At 39.4% G+C, this 22,818-nt stretch overlaps 2 protein-coding genes across 5 annotated transcripts in view; one reads left to right on the plus strand and one right to left on the minus strand.

The window, feature by feature from the left end:
* The first annotated feature begins 4,962 nt into the window (after positions 1–4,962).
* LOC122740541 (AKT interacting protein) lies at positions 4,963–18,864 on the plus strand. Of its 3 annotated transcripts, none has more exons than XM_043982863.1 (10): positions 4,963–5,119; positions 10,317–10,428; positions 12,017–12,222; positions 14,765–14,829; positions 14,905–15,005; positions 15,946–16,034; positions 16,112–16,210; positions 16,297–16,404; positions 17,645–17,705; positions 17,931–18,864. In XM_043982863.1, the coding sequence occupies exons 2-10, from the start codon at positions 10,387–10,389 to the stop codon at positions 18,039–18,041; spliced, it is 882 nt and encodes a 293-aa protein (XP_043838798.1). In that variant the 5' UTR covers positions 4,963–5,119; positions 10,317–10,386; the 3' UTR covers positions 18,042–18,864. The 3 variants fall into 3 exon arrangements, with proteins under 3 accessions (XP_043838798.1, XP_043838800.1, XP_043838799.1); XM_043982865.1 differs by having other exon boundaries at positions 17,934–18,864; XM_043982864.1 differs by having other exon boundaries at positions 5,025–5,180.
* Positions 18,865–18,958: 94 nt separating this feature from the next.
* Positions 18,959–22,818, minus strand: part of RBL2 (RB transcriptional corepressor like 2) — a 41,932-nt gene continuing 38,072 nt past the window's right edge. For both annotated transcript variants that reach the window (XM_043982860.1, XM_043982861.1), the window contains one exon: positions 18,959–20,599. In XM_043982860.1, the coding sequence (XP_043838795.1) occupies positions 20,429–20,599 (171 nt within the window). In that variant the 3' untranslated portion in view covers positions 18,959–20,428. The remainder of the gene's footprint in view (positions 20,600–22,818) is intronic.

Below are 22,818 nucleotides of genomic sequence, written 5' to 3' on the forward strand. Positions count from 1 at the left end.
GGAAGTGGCTGTGTGAGTAATGTTGTGAATATTTGGGAACTGATTGGATATGTGGGTAAGTGAGAAGTGAAGGAGGACTTCGAAGTGGCAAACCTGGGAGACTAGGAGGTTGGTAGTGTCCTCAACAATACTAAGGAAGTTTGGAAGAGGAAAGTATGAGCACATTGGGGGCGGGGGGGGGGGGGCACGGCAGTAAAGAATGAGTTTTGTTTTGATCATGTTGAATTTGAAGATTCCTGCAGGTCATCCAGTTTGAAATAATGTGCTGGAGATGTAGGATTGTAGCACAGAAGAGGGCCTAGGGATGTGTTATGGGCCCAGAGCACCCCAGAAGTTTTCTGGGGGTACATCAAGGAACCTTTTCCTTGAGAAGCTAAACCAAAGGACAGACACACCTAAAGAGATAAATAGAACCAGATCGGACCGAACTAGCTTTGGGACCTCCACCCTTCATTCTAGTCTCCCACAACTCTGGGGAGATAAAATTAGGTGTGGCTGCTGCCTTTGTGTCCTGAGGAGAGAGATGGCTTGAGAGATCTGCAGCCACCCCTCACCCAACTCCTCCAGCCACCACCAGTAGAGAATGTTCCTCCCTCACTAAGGGAACTTTCCACAGTCAGATGGTCACCCCCATCAGTCCTCTATAAAAGTACCTGCCTGTCTCCTGCTTGAGTAGATTGCTATCTCAGAGCCACGCTCTGTGCCATGCCTTTCTCCCTATGAGAAGTCCAGTGATTTCTCTCTTGGTTTCCCTTCCCTTCCCCTTCCTCTAAATAAACTACCATCTTATTCTAAGTGCTTTTGTGTGCAACAGGGTGTAATTCTTTTTTTTTTTTTTTTTAGTGAGACAATTGGGGTTAAGTGACTTGCCCAGGGTCACACAGCTAGTAAGTGCTAAGTGTCTGAGGCCGGATTTGAACTCAGGTACTCCTGAATCCAGGGCCGGTGCTCTATCCACTGGGCCACCTAGCTGCCCCAGGGTGTAATTCTTTAAAGAGGAATCCCTAAGGACCCCAAACACCTAACCCCTATCCCAAACCCCCTACCCTATTTTCCCCACAACATAAACTGGCGCCCAAGGGTCCGGGACATTTCATCTTTCCTCTTGGCACACAAAACCTGGAGGTAGAAACCTCCCTTCTGGGTTTCCTTTCTCCCTCTCCCACCTGATTCAGCCCTCCCTCACCAAAAGCTCAGCCAGACTTCCGAACCATGCTCGGACCCTGGACTCCATGTTTCTGGGTAAGAACTTTTGTGTTTGTGTGTCTGAGAATCATTTGCATAGTGATGATAACTGAACCCATGGGATCTGATGAAATCAACAAAGATCGCATAGACAGGAAAGAGAAAAGGGCCCAGGACAGATGGGGGGTGAAGTTAGGGGTGTGCTGAAAATTTAACAATTTCTCACAAACCATTTAGAGCTGGCTACAGCACACCCCTAACTTTCTTAAGTCTAAATCCAGGCTTCTTAAATTGTGGGTCTCACCCCCATATGGGATCAAAAATTTTCAGCAGGAGTGTTGTTGATTCTTAAACTTTTTCCACTGGTGACCCCTTTTCTCCAGAGAAATTTTTATGTGAACCCAGGTATATAGATATACAAAATAGGTATAAAAAACCTTTTACTGTTGCCCCACATTCAGTTATTTGATCCCATATGGGGGTGAGACCCACAATTTAAGAAGCCTGGATTTAGACTTAAGAAAGTGTTAATAATGCAGATTAAACTTAAAAGTGGACGTGAATACATCCCCCCCACCTCCATTCCAGTTGTTAATTACATTTATCTGCAAACCCCTAAATTGATCTATAAACATTGCTTGAGTTCAGCAGGTGTGCAATAGAAGTCTCAGGCTGGACTAGAGGCCTGGTGATTGGTTGACTAATGATAATGATAATGATGATAAGAACAACAACAACTAGATTTAGAAAGTGCTTTAAGGTTTGTAGAATGTTTTAGATCCAAGCAACCTAGGGGCCACCCACAGTTAGAAGACTGCATGGATGAAAATCTAACCAAGAAGACTGAGAGAGCAGTCAGACAGCTAGGAAGAGAACCAAGGGAGATATGGGTCATGAAAGCCCAGGATAGAGAGAGCATCCAGTAGGAGGTGATCAATAGTGTTAAATGCTGCAGAGGTCAAGGATAAGGATTGAGAAAAGGCCATGACATTTGGTCATTCAGGTTAGTCAATAAACATTTATTATTAAGCACTGATTATGTTCCAGGCATGATACTAAAGCTTTGGAAATATTATTTCATTTGATTTTCTCATTTGATGGGGAAGACAACTTGCAAACAACTATGGACAAACAAGCTATTATACAGGATAAACTAGAGATAATCAACAGAGAGAAGCCACCAAAATTAAAGTGGGATTGAGAGCCTTTCTGGAGGTCAGATTTAAACTGGGACTTGAAGGAAGTGGAAACCAGAAGGGGGAGATAAAGAGGGAGAATATTCCAAGCATGGGGGCCTGCCAGTGAAAATGCTAGATTATCTTGCTCAAAGAACACCACAGAGGTGCGCCACAGCCCCGGGGTGGGGGAAAGTGGAAAAAGATTGGAAAGGAAAGGAGAGCATATTATTATGAAGGGTTTTGAATGCCAAGTAGGAGAATGTATATTTGAACCTGGAAGTCACTGAAATTTACCGAACAAGGAGTAGGGGAAGTATTGCTAACTTTGGGGAGAGCAGTTTCAGTACAATGCTAAAGTTGGAAGCCTTCTTGCAGTGATTTTAGAAGAGAATAAATATAAAATTACTGAAAATGATTCCTAACGAAGGTTTGGGGACAATTGTGTGATTTCCTCTCCCCTATGCCAACAACTAGTTTTATAATTTTAAAGAGACAACAGTTATAAAGACACCTCAAAGTACCTTGTCTCCTCTCCCATTGAATGACAGATGATGGGGACAGAGAGAAAGGTGTTAAGAAGTGGAGTCCCAGTTATGCCATTAACTAGCTGCATGATCTTGGGCAAGTTTCTTCCCTTTCGTAGGCTTCATTTTCATCTGTAAAACGAAGGAGTTAATAGATGATCAGCATAAAGTCTCTTTTAGCCTTGAAATTCTTTCTTAGCATTATTTTCTTTTTTTCTTCTTCTTTGCAGGGCAATGAGGGTTGTGACTTGCCCAGGGTAACACAGCTAGTAAGTGTCAAGTGTCTGAGGCCACATTTGAACACAGGTCCTCCCAAATCCAGGGCTGGTGCTTTATCCACTTCGCCATCTAGCTGTCCCCTTAGCATTATTTTCTTGTCAGAGGCTTGGGCACCTAAGTAATCAAATTTTTAATTCCCCCATTATCAATAATTTATGAAGAAATATAGTAGACAAAATTTAGAATGGGGACTACAAAGACCTGGGTTCTAAACCTAGGTCCGCTATTAATTCTAATGTGTCACTACTTAGGAATGCTCTTGGGTAAATCATTTTAGAATCTTAAATATACGTTTATCCATAAAATGGTAGAATGTAGAACTAGAAGCAACTATGAAGATCAACTAGTTCAACATCATTTTGCAGATGAGGAGAACTATAAAGTCACATATGTAATAATAACTCCTGTGCTCTTTCCATCTCAACACCTTGTGCAAAATTCAGGTATAACCAGGCAGCTAGGTGGCACAGTGGATAGAGCACCAGCCCTGGATTTGGGAAGACCCGAGTTCAAATCCGGTCTCAGACACAACACTTACTAGTTGTGTGACCTTGGGCAAGTCACTTAACCCTCATTGCCCTGACCTCCCAGCCCCCCCAAAAAATCAGGTCTATTAATGTGAACAGAAGCATAATCCCAAAATATATTTGATTTCAGGGGGCATATTGCTTTGTTTTCCTTGCCTTCTTTACTTCAGTTCAGGCTGATATTCAAATAGTTTTGCATTTTTATGCATACCCAGGCAGAAGAAACAGTTTTGTAAGCTCTGGCATATTCTTGCTTAAAAAACTCGAAAGTGGCCCGGGAGGCTGGCTTTTGGGGGAGGAACAGGAAAGGAAACTGCTTCAGAATCATAGCTGTAGAACTCGGAAAGCCAGCCTTCTAATTTTACAGATATGGAAACTGAGGCCTAGAGGTTGCCCAAGCTCTTACAGCCAGTAACTGGCAGAGAAATGATTGTAGAACTCTTTTTCTGACTCGATTGAGTGCCTTTATCATACCATGTGATCTCCCTCCAAAATAAAAAATCCAGGCATTCTGGATGTTATTTGCGGAAAACGAGCTACTGTACTATGGAAATGAAAGTTATTCTTTGCTTTACTGCAGCGTTGCAGGTGGTTCAGGGGTAGCTAACGACATGTAGCAGAAATGCAGCTCCAATTTTTCATGGGCAGGTATAAATTAATTTGTACTTGATTATAGTAGCTTAGAGTGACTGGTCAGTGCCTGAACCCTTTAGGGCATCAGCACCAATGGGCAGGGCAGGAGAGTGGAGGGTGAAGCCCCAAAGCATCCACATTGACCCAGAAGTCCCTCCCGCTAAAAGCTAGGCCCACGCCCAAGACACGTTGACACGCCCCTAGACCACGCCCCCAGGCCCGGCCCAGCTCAGTGTGATAAAATGGGAACCGCCTTTCTGACTGGCCCGGACTTTGCGCCGGCATAAACCTTCGGGCGTGGCTCCTCTCTGATTGACAGTACCATAGACCAATCACGCTCCGCCACCCATTTCCTACTTTTTTCCTCCTCCCTGCCACTTTTGCCTGTTGGGAGGGTCTTTTCCCTGCCCCGCCTCAGTGAGTGACAGTTCTCAGCCCCCCCCACCCTCCAACGCTGTTGCGTAATCCTGAGTCCAGGTGCCGCCCTTGGGAAAGGGGGCGGGTTTGATTGGCAGGAGGGTGGGCCAGCCATCCCAACGCTCCCGGAAGATCGATCTTGACAGGCAGGTGCGGGAACCACTTAACAAGCAAAGTTTAAGCGGAAGTGTGTGGCTTTTTACAGGAGTGGGGGGTGGAGTCAAATTCTGAGGGAGGGGAGGAGAACAGGCGGTGCGGGGGGGCGGGCCGAGCGCTGCGGCCGGAGATGGTGTCGGGCAGCTGCGGCGCTCGGCGGCGGAGGACACGGCACTGAGGGCATTGGGGGCCAGGCTGCGGCCAGCCGCCGGGCCGTCCGGTAAGCACAACCCCACACGGAGTGGGAGCGACGGCCGCTGGAGTCTTTCCCCCCTCCTCCGGTAATTGCTGCTCCCCCTTACCCCGCAGTCCGTACCGGGCACTGCCCCCTCCGTACGGACGGCGGCCGTGCAGGGACACGGGGGCGGGGCCGCCGTCGAGCTGGGGGCACCTGTCGGCCCTTCCCTCCCTTCTCCTACTCTCTTTCCCAGACACCTGCTCTGGAAACCTCGGCTCGCCCCGGCGCGGGGGTCCCGGTGCGCCCGGGCCCTGGGGAGGGCGCGAAGCCTAAGAGGCCCGGGGAGCCCGTGTCCCTACGAGCCCGACGGAGTCCCGGGCCCAGGAAGCACCTAGGACGGGGCCAGTCCCGCGAATATGGGTCCGCCTGGAAGAGGGGACCTTCCCCCGGGGCGGGGGGCGGCAGCTTTGGTTGCGGCCCCGGGGACGGTGAAGGCCCCGCGGCTCCCTGCCGTGGGAGGCCAGCCCGAGGCCGGCTAGCGTTGGATGGCTCGGCAGGAAGAAAGTCCGGTCCGAGTTGGTCCTTGTGTTTGTCCTCCTCCTTGTCCCTCTTGCTGCCTCCGTGATATTTTTTATTTGTTGGTTTCGTTATATCCCCTTCGCCTGGGTGTCTCCGTCTTTCTCCTTGGGATTGAAACGTCTCTAGGGATGTTTTCCCAGCAAGAGATTTCTTTATGCTGTTTCATCGTCCCTGGGATTTGACGTCTGTCTGTGCAGCCTTTGCCCTATCCAGGGTCTGGCTTAATTTTTTTTCTCTTGGTTTTAGTGAATGAATTTTGCTCTTCCTTTCCCATCCTCATCAGACCACATGATTAAGGTAGTTTACAAAAGATCCACAGTAATTTATGATGCCCTGTTCACTGGCTCATACCATCTAGTTAGAGTTGGAAGACAAGAATGCATTCATTAGCTTGCAACACTTACAGGTTTAGCTAGATTCTTTGCATAAGGGGAAACAGTTCCACCCCATGCTTTTAATGTCCCTTAGAGAAAATGCCCGAGGTTTACTTCTGGGCAAAAACTGGAGTGGCTGTAAACAAGGTCATTTCTGTCAATCCATAGTGCTGGGTTGGTTTTGCCTTTTTTTTTAATTTCTTTTTAATCCAGTAAATATTTGTTAAAATTTAGGACTACAAAGATTTAAAAAATGACACAGCCCCTAGTACTCAAGGGGTTTACATCCTACCAAGAAAGAAGAGGAAGCTTGGTTTAGTAAAGAACTGGCTTAGAAGTCCTGCATCTGACAAACTGACCATGTCACTTAACCTCAGTGTCCCCAGTCAACTTTCTAAGTCTAGAGTTGCAAAGACAGGTTTGGATCTGCATGAAGTCCTTGGTTAGGTCCATTAAAAAATAAAAAGACACTGTGTATACTCAAGGCCATTTAAAGAGGGAGAGAAGACTTAATTATAGAAGGCTTTGTGGAGGAGGTGGCACCTTAGCAAAATCTTCATGATAATGATTCTGAGAAGCCTGGACTAGGCAGTACAGTATATTCTAGATATGGGGAACAGCTAATGCAGAGGGGTGAGAAATGCCATTTCAAGTGTAAGGAATAACTAACTAGTAGTCCAGTTTGGCTGGAATGTAGAGAACATATCCCATTGCTATTTGAAATGTCATTTTTAAAAAGTTACTTTGAGAAATGTATCAAGTTCAAGGAACTGTGTATTTCTAGAAAAGGTTACAGTTTTTATTTTGCATATTCAGGGTCATCACATAAGGCCGTCCAAGATAGTCTCAGCCTTTTAATAAATATTTATTAATAAATAAATATTTTCATGGCCAATTAAAACGTTTCAAGAAAATGATTGCTACCTTTTTTCTTGATCTTTTGAATTTAGTTGTAACTAAGCTCTCCTGTCTTATTACCATACTATTGCAACTCTCCTCAAAGGATGAGAGCAGTAAGTTTTCCAGGTGCTTTGGCTACTAACTGCTGTTGGCAAATAGTTGGTGTAATGGACAAAGTGCTGAACTTGGAGTTTGAATACTGCCTCAGACATTAATAGTTATCTAACTTTGAGTCACTCAGCCTCTTCTCAGCCTCAGTTTCCTTACCTGTAAAATGAGAATAATAATAGTGCCTACCTCACAGGGTTGTTTTGAAGATCAAATGATATACCTTGTAAACTGCTTTGTAAACTTTTGGGCAGCTTTTATTATAGTATTTTTTGTTATTATTGAAAACAGATAAAGTTTAAAAAGCTGTCTTCCATTCTTTGTAATATAGTATTATAGAAGGAGCACTGGACTGGTTACAGTAGACCTGGGTTCTGGTCTCAGTGCTGCTCCTGATTAGCTTTACTACCTTAATGCAATTTAGGTCAAATTCAGCAAATATTTATTAAGCACCTAATGTGTGCTAGGCACTCTGCTAGGAACTGGGACTACAAAGATAGAAGCCATCCAGACCCTGCTCTCAAGTTACTTTTTCTGGGCCTCAGTTTTCTCCTCTGTAAAATGAGGGGTTAATTATTGATGGTTTCCAAGATTCTTTCCATTCTCTATGATTCTAGTGTCACCAAGTACTTTATTTTTCAAGGGCATTTTGAAAACACATCTTTGAAATAGGTTACATGTGAATGACTAGGAGGCAAACAATAGCAGACAGGAAGATCTGTTTGGTCAGTGCCTTTGGGTCAACTTTAGTCTTAGCATCAATCTCAGGAAAACAGGCTTAAGTGCTCTTTATTTCACAAAATCTTAAAGAGTTGGTTTATCTATTTCAACCTGTACTTGGACAGGAATCTGATCCTTCACAAAAGATCCCTAACAAGTGGTCATCCACTCTGCTTTAAAACTTCAGAGACAATAAGATCAAGAATGAAGCAAGGATGTCTATTATCATCATTACTATTCGGTATTGTACTAAGAATAGCAATAAGACCAGAAAAAGAAATAGAAGAAATAAGCATAGACAAGAAATAAAACTATCACTTTTTTGCAGATGATATGATGGTTTGTTTAGAGAATCCTAAAGAGTCAACTAAAAAACGAAGTGATTAACATCTCAGCAAAGTTAATGGATATAAAATAAATCCATATATCTATGTACTTCTATATATAAAGACTTCAGAGACTGAAAATCTACTGCTTTTGAGGCACTTTGTTCCAGTACTGGACAATAAGTGTTAGGAAGTTTTTCCTTACATTAATCTTTCATTAACCTTTCTCTCTGGAACTTTACCCATTGCTTCCAGTTTTTCTCCAGGGTATATATCTCCAGTTCTCCATGGCATAATTTATAAGTACCCTTACCATGCTTGTTACCTTACAATGCCTGCTGTCTTTTGTGTATAATTTTGAAAGCACTCATTAGATTTTGAGTTTCTCAAGGGCAGGGACCCTTTCTCCAACTTTGTACTCACAGTGCTTATCACACGGTCTGGGAAACAGGAGATTAGTAAATGCTCATTGACTGACTGATGATTATACATGAGTCTTTTTGTCCCCATCTATGTACATATTTTTTAGGTCTTAGGTATTCACTTTTAAAGGGTGAAAAGAGGTTATATTACTTTTTGGATATAGTCCATTATGTTAGGAGAACTGAGATTTAGCTCCCAGGATTATTACACTTCTGTGATTTGATTATTGGACTTAATCACCTCTCAGAAAACCACACAGCTAAGGGTTGTTTGCACTTTACAGATGGGAATGACAGGAGAGAGAGAGAGAGAGAGAGAGAGAGAGAGAGAGAAAAAGAGAAAGAGAGAGAGAAGGGGGGGGGGTTAAGCGAAGCATTTGATCATTTAATTTACATCCATTTACTGGCTAAACCTAACTTTACTGCTGGTGCCAAATTACTTATTTCATGCAGCATAACCTAAGCAACACTGAAGTCCTTGTAGCCTGCCAACAAATATTTGAATGTTGGCTATATTTAAGGTGCTATGGATGATAGAGAAAGTTTATGATCTTTGCATTAAGCAAACTTATAGTGTAGGGGGGAGACAATATCAATTATTACCAAGTGCAGATATGGCTGCCATAATTATTTACAAAACCTGGGTATTTATGATTTAGCAAAACATTGCCCATGTTTGAGTTTTACACACTTTTTACAGTAATTAGTTTGAGTGAATTCCTACCTAGACCTTACTAATCAGGTTTGGAAAGAGCACCAGAGTGAAGGAGTCTGTTCTAATTATTCAGCTTGGCTTCTCTTCACTCATCTCTTCCTTTGTATTTTTAGTAAATGACCTGCTGACTTAACATCCCTTGAGACAGCTTGTTGTTTTCCTATCTGCTACTTGGAACATTGGTTGAAAGAGAGTAATACTTTGACCGTTTTTGTTAATAAAATCAGATGTTATTTGTAGTATTCTGCCTCAACTGTAACTAGTTTTACACCTAACATTTTTAATTCACATTCCTTAAGTGATTATCTGAAAGTTTCCATATCTTCAGGAGATGTGCGCTCATTTTATTGAAATGGTATTGTGAAGAACATACAAGCCAAGTGGCCAAGGATTTTGTGGTGTTTTGAAAGAATCACTGTACCCGGAAAGGAGACCTGGATCCAGATCTGAGCATTGCTATTTATTAGATGTGTGCTCTTAAAGCTTTAGTTTCCTTATCTGTAAAGTAAAGAAATTTGTACTATTTGTACTATTGATCCTCACAGAGTGCTTGTGAAGAAAGCACTTTCAGAATCTTAAAGTGATATATAAATCTAAGTAGTTATTATTACTCTCTAATGATACATCTTTCTGAATGGAAACAGATATGAGATGGCCCATACTTAACAAATGTTTAAATAACAAGTATAATGTAATGAATGAATCAACTTGTGCCTAAATTACGTGGCTGTACTAAATGCTTTAATCGCTGTGTGACAAACAAATAAATTAAAATGTACATGTTTTCTGTATGTCAGCACAAAACCTGAAGTAGAGCCACAATATCACTACACACATGGTTACACAATCTCCTAGAGAAAACTGGTTTGAACAATGAATGAATGAATGAATGAATAGGATAGCCAGAGACTGGGGCCAGCAGGGGGTGGGGGACTTTTAACAGATAAATTACAAAGACCATGTTTTACAAACTGATTTTTGAGTGGGGGGAAGTGCTATTTTTTATTTGTAAATACTCATTTCTCAATTTCAAAGTTCACAACTATTTCAGAAATCTTTAACATCTCTACTGCTTTTTCTTTATCCTTTTTAAAGGTGGAAAGTGAATCTTGAGGGCTTGACAGTCTGGAGACAGGATTTAATTTCTTTGCTTGGAATACACGTTATGAACCCTTTCTGGAGCATGTCTACAGGTTCTGCACACAAGGTGAATGTACTAATTTACTATGAAAATCTATTTCTTTATACATCTGAGAACTATACTAGAATCTACCATAATAAAAAACCAAAAAGCTCCCTTTTAAGAGTTGCATGAAAAAGTTGTATTGGAGAAATGTGAACATTAGGATCAGTATCTTGGAGTAGTGCCTAACTGATTGTAAATGTATCTTTTTTTTTTTTTTTTGCGGGGCAATGGGGGATAAGTGACTTATCCAGGGTCACACAGCTAGTAAGTGTCAAGTGTCTGAGGCTGGATTTGAACTCAGGTATTCCTGAATCCAGGGCTGGTGCTTTAGTAAATGTATCTTACAGAGAAAAAATTGGTAGTCACAGTTTTAAGAATATTATCTAGCTCATATCTACTACAAAAAATGGATTTTATGTAACAATTTGGTAGCTACCCCACAACTAAATGAAAGCCCATTCAATGCACATATTTGAGCAACAGGTTTGGCATTTGGCTTTATGGGTTTTTGGGGTGTGTGTGTGTGTGTGTGTGTGTGTGTGTGTGTATAGGATTTCAGTGCAAATTTAGGAAATCCTGAAGAAAGACTAGTCTGGTAGATTCTATCATACTTGATTTCTAAGTGAAGGCTCATGTAAAATTTGAGGCCTCATTCCCTCTTCTTCACCCGAATGAACTTTAATAATGCTCTTGAGGGAGGATTTTAACTTTGTCCAAAGTGCAATCTTTGGTGGTACCTGGCCCAAGGAAGCTCTGGGCTAGATAGTTTAGTCTCCATGACTTATTTAGGCCTTTGTCTTTGACTAAGGGTGACAGTTATCCTGGTGATACTCAAAATGTGGAAACCTATCCATTAGGAACAGGATCAAATTCAGACTCAGGCAAGTGAGAAATTAACTTCACTCTTTTGTCTCTAACATGAGTGCCCAACATCATCAGGTGATAACTAATTCCCAAATTACTTACCTAGTGTTTCAGCTTCTTATTTGCCTTTTAGTACCATCTAAGTATAGGAACAATTCTCTGGATTTTGAATGGTGGTAGAATATAAATGTTTAGTAATAGTTTACATACATATTACAGCTACTAAAAGTAAACTTAATGGGAAAATATGACTAAATCATGTATACTGAGGTTGCCTTTAATTTTAAATCACTATCTTCATTTTTGACAGTCATTGCAATCATAGTCAGTCTTGCATGTATAGTAGTTATTAAGGGACAAAGGGAGGAGAAGGTGAAAAGTTCTTTTTTTGTTTGTTTTTTTTGCGGGGCAATGGGGCTTAAGTGACTTGCCCAAGGTCACACAGCTAGTAAGTGTCAAGTGTCTGAGGCTGGATTTGAACTCAGGAACTCCTGAATCCAGGGCCGATGCTTTATCCATTGTACCACCTAGCCGCCCCAAGAGAAGTTGTTTTAATGTAATTTCAAATTGTTTCAACTTTGTGTTTTTACTATAAACAACTTGCTTGCTCATGGATATTTTAAATATTTTTTATTATAGTCTCAAAATTTCATGAAAGCCCAATCATAACTTTCAGATCATAGAACCATTTTGCATATCTGAGAAGTCAGTTGCACTAAATGTTCTCAAAACTTGTCTCTTATAGCGATCTGATGGTGAAGAGAAGACAGTGACTGGGGACCTGAAAATTAGTCCACCACGAACTGCTCCAAAGAAACAGCTGCCTTCTATTCCTAAAAATGCTCTGCCGATAACTAAGCCTACATCTCCTGCCCCTGCAGCACAGTCAACAAATGGCACACATGCCTCTTATGGACCATTCTACTTGGAATATTCCCTTCTCGCCGAATTGTATGTTCTTCACAAACTATTGGATTAAATTCTGAAGGGGGACAAAAGTAAATAATGATTGTTTGGGGAAAATTTCTCAAAAGTCTTAAATATCTTTTCTAGATAAGTCTGAATGTATGCTTGTAACATTGCCAGTGATGTAATAATATATTTTTTAGCTGAGGATGTGTTATGTTACCTGCATAAACTCTTTTAAATATAATAGTTCCTAGTTGAGTTTGTGTATAACTGGAAAATAAGATTTAGAAGAAAAGTTGTTAATTTTCTAGTTGCAAATGGGGCAGAAATTCTGCCTTTAGTATGCCTTTGTTTTGGGCTTTTAAGACAGGATTCAAGTTATTCAGTGTTCACATAGGACATCTGTGTGAAGGACATAATAGCCTTCTTTCAGCTTATAATCTAATGAAGCAGCTTACTTTGGAATAGAGAGAAGGAGAAAAAAGAGGATCAGTGGAAAGTATGTTGAGCAGGCAGTCAGAGGACCCAAGTTTTTTTCTTACTATTTGTATGACCATAGGCAAGTGATTTTCTCTGAGGCCTCAGTTTCTCCATTTCTAAAAATAGTATCTTGAGTTCCCTTCCAGCTGTAGATCTGCTATCCTAAGGGGAGCACGAGAGTTCATTCATTTATACCCATCACTTCAAACCTCTTTTTCCAGAAGAGGCACTGAAACAACTTGTCAGTAAAATAATAGATTGATGCTTGAAATTCAAGTGTAATTGTGGTTGGGCGTTACTTATAATATCGGTCCCTGTGGCTTTATAATCAGATTCTTGTTTCTTGGAGCTAGGCAGTGAGTTGAACAGGCGTCTGTTATGGTGATTACTTCTATAGTCTGTGCCAGAACAGAAGCAGTCGCTTGATCTGGCAGGCCTTGTGGTCTTATGAGTTGTAACTGTCCAGTTGACGTGCTTAGAAAACAAGCTATTAAACATATTACTGCCAAATAGGCTTTATTAAATAGGAACAAGTTGAAAGTGAAAAACAATGTAGTAGGAGCAGTAAAATAGGGGAAAGCAACTTACTTCCTACTGAAACCCAGGAAATTAGCTGCTAAATTTTTAAAAAGACACCAAATACTGTTACCCTTGGGGGGGGGCAGTCTGTCATGGTCCTGCATGTTCACAATGCTTTAATTCAATCACAAAAAATCGTTTCTTAAGCCCCTGCTATATGCCACATACTGTGCTGGGTGCTAAAGATATAGAATATAAAGAATGAAACAAACCCTGCTCATAGTTGCAGAAAAAAGAGTGGTTGGGAAGGGGCAGAAAACTGGATCATGACTTTTCTTTCCCTTAGATATGGACAGGCAGGGCTTCTTGAAGGCAGATGTCTTCCTTTAAAAAAAATGTTTTTTAAAGGTTAGTATTTTAAATATTCATGTGTGTGCCTTTATGTTCATAGCAAGGCCCATGGATTTCAGTTGTCTGAGACTTGGCATCTCATTTTGGGGAGCCCTTTACAACCTATGCCCTGTATATATAATATCTCTCCTCATCAAGCACTTTGCACATTTAAAAGCCCACTTTTATTCCAATGCTGGTCTTGCTCCTCACTAATTTTCAGAGCTGTGAAAAGCTTTAAAATGCCAGCTAAAGAAGGAAATACCAAAACATAATTCTTTACTCTTTAAAAATAAACATAGGGGCAGCTAGGTGGCAAAGTGGATAGAGCACCGGCCTTGGATTCAGGAGGACCTGAGTTCAAATATGACCTCAGACACTTGACACTTACTGGCTGTGTGACCCTGAGCAAGTCACTTAACCCTCATTGCCCTGCAAAAAAAAAAAATAACTAAAATAAACATAAATTACTTGTTTGGGGATGTTTTATGTAAATATGTAGCCTTTATGTTGAAACAAAGCAAGAGTCATTTTACATTATACCAAATTTAATTGGAATTAGTAGGTCCAGAATTTATTAAGGTACTAACTTAGGTTGTTAGGTTAGGTTGTTCAGAGTCACTTAAGGACTGAATATGTAACATTTTGGAGAGAAGCAGGACCATTCATCAGTTAAACTATTCTTTGCATATTTCCATTCAGGAACTCATTTCTTAATCTGAAATCATTTTCCAGCTCATATTGTTCCCAGTGATGTTCATTTATTTGGTTGCTTTCTCTCATTTAAGAAGTCGATCAGGGGGAAGCTAGGTGGTGCAGTGCATAGAACTGGAGTCAGGAGTACCTGAGTTCAAATCCAGCCTCAGACACTTAACACTTATTAGTTGTATGACCCTGGGCAAGTCACTTAACCCCGATTGCCTCACAAAAAAAAAAAATCATGGAATAAGAAGTCAATCAGTTGGGCACTGAAATTTATGTGTGTTCTGCTGGTTATGTTCACATGCTTAACCTAGGAGGTTGCTTCCTTCTCTCCTGTGTAGTTTGGCCTCGGTCACCACCATCCTATTGGCACTGGTTACCCTGTGTTCTCCTGATGTGTTCTCCTAGCTGATAAATGACTGTGAAGTTGTCATTTGTAAATGCAGTTTATATTCATATAAATTAATGTTTCCATCTGATGCTTGTATTCCAGCACCTTGGTTGTGAAGCAGAAGTTGCCTGGTGTCTATGTGCAGCCATCTTACCGCTCTGCATTAAGTAAGATATAGATTCTTTCTTATTTCCAGTAGTCGCTTTTTTCATACAAACTTAAGGCAATTTTTTCTTTTTCAGTGTGGTTTGGAGTAATGTTCATAAGGCATGGACTTTATCAAGATGGAGTATTTAAGTTTACAGTTTATATCCCTGATAACTACCCTGATGGTGATTGTCCAGTAAGTAGTACAAAGCACAGGTCTCTACCAATCTGTGTTGTTGCTTTGTTTGTAGATTTACCGAGGACTAATTATTCACTTCCTGACTTAGTACTTAATGTTTCAGTTTTCTAAAAAAGCTAATCTTAAATTTTATCGCAAAGTGACATTTGCTACTTTTTTATATCATGCTTTCAAATATTTGAAAAGAAATCAGATATTATTCTGCTGGTTTCAGGGGATCATGAATGGGTAAGGAATAGGTAGTTGCAGGAGTAATAAATGGGTAGTTACAGAGATGCAAATTTAGGCATGGGAAAATGTTCTTACAATTAGATTTGTCCAAAAATAGTAGGAAGAGCCATCACTTTATTCCTTCTTTAAAGTCTGACTAATTGCATATATTGTAGAAGATTATTGTTCAGGTACAAGTTGAACTAGATGGCCTTTGAGATCACTTCCAGTTCTGAGGTTCTCTGAGCTCAGCTCAGCATATTCTTCTAATTCTGAGATACTTTAGTAGGACATTTACTGTGTGATGGAAAGATTGTGCATGCTACTGAAATGGGTAGTGGTTTTCCTTAAACTACTCAGTCTTTCGCTTAAAAGGAAAACATTAAAAGTAATAATATGGGGGGCAGCTAGGTGGCACAGTGGATAAAGCACTGGTCCTGGATTCAAGAGGACCTGAGTTCAAATTTGGCCTCAGACATTTGACACTAGCTGTGTGACCCTGGGCAAGTCACTTAACCCTCATTGCCCTGCAAAAAAACCCAAAAAACCAAAAAAAAGTAATAATATGGTGTCCCATATCCACATTAGCTCTTCCATTAAGTTTAACAATGTAATTATATTCTTGTTCTCATTTATTCTGTTTTTTTTTAATCTTCCTGGTGTGATAAATATTAATGTTTTAATTTGTGCTATTTCTAAAAATTGGCTTTTTGCTCTTTAAATCTAGCGTTTGGTGTTTGATATCCCCATCTTCCACCCACTAGTTGATCCCATCTCAGGTGAATTGGATGTGAAGAGAGCATTTGCAAAATGGAGGTTAGTATTTTCTTTCTTAATGATAGAATACTGTGTTAGGGAGCCTTGTTATTAATAACTTCCCATTCTTCTTTCAGGAGGAACCATAATCACATTTGGCAAGTACTGATGTATGCACGACGAGTTTTCTACAAGATTGATACAACTACCCCTTTTAACCCTGAGGCTGCAGTATTGTATGTAACCTTTTCAATGCTGTGTGATGAATTTCAGTGTTAAGCAATATTTACTGAGTTGAAAGTGTTTTTTTCCCTAAATGTAGGTATGAAAAGGATGTTCAGCTTTTTAAAAGTAAAGTGGTTGACAGTGTCCAACTATGCACCACTCATTTGTTCGATCAGCCTAAAATAGAAGATCCCTATGCAATTAGGTTAGTATATTATGCAGATAAACATTTTATATTATATTGTCATATTATTCTCATGTGGTCCTAGTATAACTATTTACTTTAGGCAGCTAGGTGAGTAAGGAAAACTTGAATTCAAATCCAGCCTCAGACATGTAAGACCTGTATGACCCTGGGCAAGACATTTAACCCCTGTTTGCCTCAGGTTCCTCATTTGTAAAATGGTGATATTAAGAGTACCTACCTCCAGGGGTTGTTGTGAGGATCAAAAGAGATAATGTTTGTAAAGTTATGAGCCACAAAGTTACCTGTTAGGCACCATATAAATGCTTATTCTCTTCCTTTTTCCCCTTCTGTTTCCTTCTCCCAGTACTTTAAAAGCATTTGTGTAGAGTAAATACTAGTGTCAAAATTAATTATCTCTGGTACCTTGCACATTTATATGCATTCAGTTACTGATCTTGTTATGCATTCAGGACATTTGGGATTATGTGAAAAGATAATGTAAGATACATAGTTCAACTCTTTGAAGACTTAGTTCATTTTTTCAGTAGTTTCAGGGCTTACCTTTAAAATATGTGATTTCATTTATGTTTGTTTTCTATGCCATAGTGGATATTTTCATAAATTTTTCTAGTATTTTTAACCTCAGACATCAGGCCTATATTTGTAGCCTTTCCAGCTTGTTAGGACCTGCCACCAGTATAGCCTTCTAGAATCCAGGGTCAGCTCCATGTCATTGCAGCATTAGGGGATAGTTTTGACATAATTTCATATAAAAATCCTATAATTTTTTAATTGGTAAAGATGTCTGTTTTGAGGAAGCTCTTGGTGAATCATGAAATGAATTGCTGTAAAAAATAAATTATTATTTAAGTATGGAAAAAAAAAAACATTTCATATAAAGAGCCAGGTGATACTTGAGACATCATTTAGTCTGTCTCATTCATTTTACAGATGAGAAAACATGCCTAGGGAAGCTGACATTGACCAGTTATGGAGCTAGTTAATGACAGACAATTATATTGGTGTTATATTATGCTATACAAATCATTACACCTCTTTATATTCCTTAGCTAGTAGTAGCTTTAGATGTATAAAGGACACTGTAAATAAGTTCAACACTTAGTTTTATAATATTTGAGAATGTGAATATTCTAGCAAATGAAGAACTGACATGTAAGGCTTGTAAGAACTGACATGTAAGCTATGGAATTCAGGATCCATGCATGTTTTTAAAGTTCTTGCATCTTCTTTCCCTAAGTTTTTCTCCATGGAATCCCTCTGTACATGACGATGCTAGAGAGAAAATGCTGACTCAGAAAGTACGTACAAGATTTAATTCCTAAAAATATTTTTTTTCTAAGTTCTTTGTAACCTGAGAACAGCTCAGGATTTAATTTTACTTTTTTCTTATAAGTCAAATTCTTGCTAACTTTTTAAAAAAATGAGATCATACTACATATCTTAGAAAAAATGAAAAACTATAGGCTTCTGTTTCCTTTAGCCTCTTCTGTAATTTTTAATGCCATGTTTTTTATTGTGCCTAGAAGAAGCCAGAAGAACAACATAATAAAAACCTCCAAGTTGCTGGCCTGTCGTGGGTAAAGCCTGGCTCAGTGCAACCTTTCAGTAAAGAGGAGAAAACAGTAACAACTTAAATGAATTTCTGAACGTTGGTGTACCGAGCACTTTTCTGCTGGTGAAGGGAGAAGAGCAGGAAGAAATTTTTTCTGCTGGACTCTGGACTAGTTAAGCTGACCAATGGCCATGACTGTAAAGAGTAAACTGCTCAAACAAAGACTGATTTTTTTGGTTTTACACATACATCTAGGTTCTAACAGAATGTTGGAAGACTTCTCTTTAACGCAATACTTCTGTTAGAAGTTTATTTAGGGTGGTTATCTAGTTGAGTACTCCAAATTATTGGGGATTTTTGGAGGGGCTTTTAAACTTATTTTTCTTCCCAGAAATAGCCTTTTTAAAAATCTAATTGGCTGAAATATTAGCAGGAAATCTGATGCTGAAGGCAAGGTAAGCTGCATTCATTTCAACTAATATAGCAGACAAGAGTTTAACACTATTTAATGGTTTTGAAATCAATGGTTTCAATTGTAAATATGCTAGAATGTGGAATTGTATATAGAGCTGGTTTAGTAACTCAGCACTTTTAAGTGAAAGATAAACTGAGACTGTGCTAGTCTTCTTAGCCTACTGTCTTACTGATTTACAAACTGATATTGTCACTGAAACACACATTAGTCTGATGAAAGGAAACCAGAATACTATGATTTGTAGTTTTTTGGTGTGTTGTTTCCCCCAATGCAAACTACAGTTGTATTTTTTGACGGTTATATCTTTTGGGGACCTTTAAATAAAAGGTTCCTGATGGAGTGAAAGGTATTTTAATGACACTGAGGTGCCTGCTCTGCTAGTGTGACTAATGTGTGTTCAGTAGTGACAAAATAAATTGGAAAAAAATTACTTTTTTCTCATGTCATTTGTTTGTATTATGTGGGATCAATGAAACCCAAGGTTTGTCTGCCTTTTTTCCCCAACAGAACTAAGAATCCAAAGATCAATTTATAAATGCTTTTATTGAAAAATACACTTGTAATATTTTCATACAAAATTACAGTAGCAATAGGTAAGCATCTTGACAAGTTTATAAATATTTTTTACAGACACTGTTCCATTTGAACAGTGTTAAAAGTTCCATATTTCAGACCAGTATGAAGTTACTCAGTAACTTGTTTTATACTAATTCAATTTACAACTGAATTATATCTTCCTAATAGATTATTCAACTTGGAAACTGAACAGGAATGATTAATAAAGGTATATCATTCAACTGCTGTTAGCATTTAATATTCCTTAATTTGTGTAAGCGCTAAAAGTTTGAACTAGTGAAAATCTAAATTCTGAACTCAATCCAGTTTTTTTCACCTGAAGGTGTCAGGTAGCATATCCAAAGCTATTTAGAAATTTCAAATTAATAGCCGCAAGTTTTTTGGGATAGCTACTTCCAAAGGCAAGAGATCATAATTTTTCAGATTAACCTCATAGATCAACTTGATTTTGGACATTTTAAACTAATTTCTGAGATCAAGCAAAATTAGAACTCCCCTACCTAAAAAAGTGAAAGGAATTCAAACGCCCACAACTGTCAAACTTAACAGTTTTAAAACACTGCTTGTTTTTTAAAAAATAAATACAAAAGGTCAGATTAAAAAGAATGTTTAATGTTTATCCTGGAGAAAGTCCTGTACTTAACGTTCACATTGTAGAAAGTGCCATTGCGAGTATACAGCAAAAAATAACTCATCTGGGTTATAAAATCATGCTTTTTACAGCCCTAAAGTGCCACATCTTATACAAGTTCACTTTCACACATTGCACAGATACATAAAATAATCACTGTCCTCCACACTGCAAAGTGCCCAAGAATTTTTAAAAGCCTACCACATTCAGAGTTAAGGGAATAGAAGACATACTAAATAATCCATGAAAATTTATCAATGGTATTTTTCTTGTCAATTTTCTGTTGGGGTTGCATAAATCCTCTATTCATGCAACAGTTTAGCCTCAATTATGTACATGTTTGGGGTGAGGCAGAATAAGAAGGAATGAGTTTGAAATGTAGCTTCTCCAATGCCATAGCTACTTATTAAAATGTACTCCTCTAAGAATATTCTGTAGATAGGAACAAGTTTACGTTTATAAAGGCCTCCCTGGAAATCTCTTAAAAAGAATCAAAATATGGAAGCTAAGAGCAGCCTTTCTCTGGGGACTGTGGCTGTGTAGACTTAAGGAAATACATTAGAAAGCTTCTTGGGTATGGCAGCTGGACTGAGCACATACTTATATTTATAAGCAAAGTGTGAGAGATCTATAGTCTGCTGGGAAAAGAATCTCTCTCACTTCTTTAAACAAGACTTGATGGTTTGGCTAGACTAGGTTAAGGGTGAGAGCCCCATACTTTGGCATATCTTAAATGCTGCTGCTGTAGTAGCTTTTGAGAAGACAGCTTCAATACAAGGGACTAACCTTAATGGGTCCCTCTGTCATTAGCTACATCTTGTAGGCGTCTTAGTAAGGCAGTATGATTTTCGGGGCAAATCCTTTTAGCTGGTGATTCGCTTCCATCTTCTAAAAGAATGCCTCTTTTCTTGGTTGGCGTTTCCCCAGTTCTTATCATACTATTGATCTCTTTCAGCCTCTACATTAACAAAGATGATAAGATATGTGTTAATAATATCATAGCTCTGTAAATTCAGATTATCCCCAGAAACTAAGATTTTTAATCAAAGATCCACTTAAAAACATCAGTGAGGAGAAACTTCACAAATGTAGCCTTTTACAAATGATAAACAAGCATAATGGAATAGGAGGAGACATCATCAAAACCTACTAATTAAGATTATTTTGGCTTTTAATCTACCTGAGTTCGTTTCCATGAAGAAAGAATTATAAAGGTGATTTGAAAGAATGGAATGGTGAAGGCTAGTCACTAAAGGAGACTTGGAAGAATTTAAGAAGTTGGAAAAGGACTCTAGTTCAAGGGCAAAGAAGTTGGGTGGGGTTGTCAAGGTGTAAAGTAGAATGAGAACTCCATAATTTGCAATAGTAGTTTAAAACGGGATTTATGGGGGCAGCTAGGTGGCGCAGTGGATAGAGCACCGGCCCTGGAGTCAGGAGTACCTGAGTTCAAATCCGGCCTCAGACATTTAACACTTACTAGCTGTGTGACCCTGGGCAAGTCACTTAACCCCAATTGCCTCACTTTAAAATAAAACAAAACAAAAACCGGGATTTACTAGCAAAAACAATAAAGATTAAGGATCTCATTTCCATCAGTAAGGAGAACAGACTGAAAATTTCAGCAATAGTATTTTTATTTCTGTCCCAGTCAAATGATTTGTATCTATATTCAAAAGTGCAGGCTGGTCTCCCTCCTAGAAATGAAGGTGGTGGAGTGAAGTGGTCAGGGAACTCCTCTCTGGGTAATCAAGGAGAATGAAGTGATCCTGAATAAAATGGACAGTGGGCTCCAGTGTGCAGTTAAAGAATCTGAAAAAAAATCTTGACCAATAGGTGAAAGACTGTCACATAGGGAAGGAGAATCACTGACTACCTAGACCCAGGAAAAAGGAAGCCCTTCCCCAAAAGGCACTGGATGCTTTGAAGAAGTAGCTATTCGTACTTCACGGAATTATACTATGGAGCCACCTGCTGTCACAAGGAGGACTGGGTAAGGGTCAGAAGACAACGACTAGCAGCAGTTGGTGTGGTGAGTTCTTGCTGAGAATGCAGAAGCAGCTGTCAACCTGATAATACTAGGTAAGTGTGTGCTCTTTCCCCAAGGCACATTAGCAAGATGTGACAGGTTTCTAGAGCTTATAAAATCAAATGAATACCCACTCCACCTCTGATGGTACAGGGTGCTCACATGGTAGTACCAGATAGTCTAGAAAGTGTCGTTAAACATGCGAAATACTTGAGCATGAAACTGAAGATCTTGGGGACATAGGTGGTATTGTCAGCATTACTACCCACAAAATGCAAGAGTTTTTATGCAGAGGCAGATTTGGAAAGTGCATAATAGTGACTATGGCTTGAGAACAAGATGTAGATTGGTGAAACAGGAATGACAGGGGCCTGGACCTGGAATGAGTACACCTAATAAAGGCTGCTAAGAATGTATTTGTCTCATGTATTGAAAATCTAATTAAAAGAGTATTTAACTGAAAGGGAAGGGTGAGGCAAACAACTGCCAATGTATATCCCACACATATATAGGATAGGGAGTCGCTTCAATGCAGGAAGAATAGCAGTAGACATAACCCAGAAGTTCATGAGACAAAAATCCAAGGAAATGTATCAGTTGAAAACAAAGCACTAGTTTTAGCTGCCTATAAAAAGTGCACAAAATACAGATAAGATGAACGATCCTAATGTAAAGAGGCAGATTGGGCCTTGTAGATATCACTGAGATATGTTGAGACATGACTAAAATATGATCCTGTCAGGATATGCCTTAATCAAAAAGAACAGAATGGGGAAGGGGAGGTGAAATGTTAAGAAAAAATTCATGAGGAAGTCTAGATACAAGTGGTTTTCTCACAGGAAACCACATATTTCATATTGCCCAGGCAGAAAGATGTAGTAACTGAGGAGTTTGGAAAACTGATCACAAGCCCAGCACAAGAGTGATGGGGATTTCAATTTTCCAGATAGTGGAGCAGTTAATAATTTCCCAAAGAAGTTCAATTTCAAATTGTAAAGTGTCCCAGGGATCTGACTTGGTCCTGTATTGGTTAACAGTTTTATCAATGACCTAGATAAAGTTATAGGTAGCATGCTGGAAAGTCTGGCTAGACTAAACACTAAGTCAAAGGGAACATTGTAAAATCCAAGGAATCAATGTAAGGTCTTACA

Source organism: Dromiciops gliroides, chromosome 2, assembly GCF_019393635.1.
Source record: "Dromiciops gliroides isolate mDroGli1 chromosome 2, mDroGli1.pri, whole genome shotgun sequence".
In the NCBI taxonomy this organism is placed as follows: Eukaryota; Metazoa; Chordata; class Mammalia; order Microbiotheria; family Microbiotheriidae; genus Dromiciops; species Dromiciops gliroides.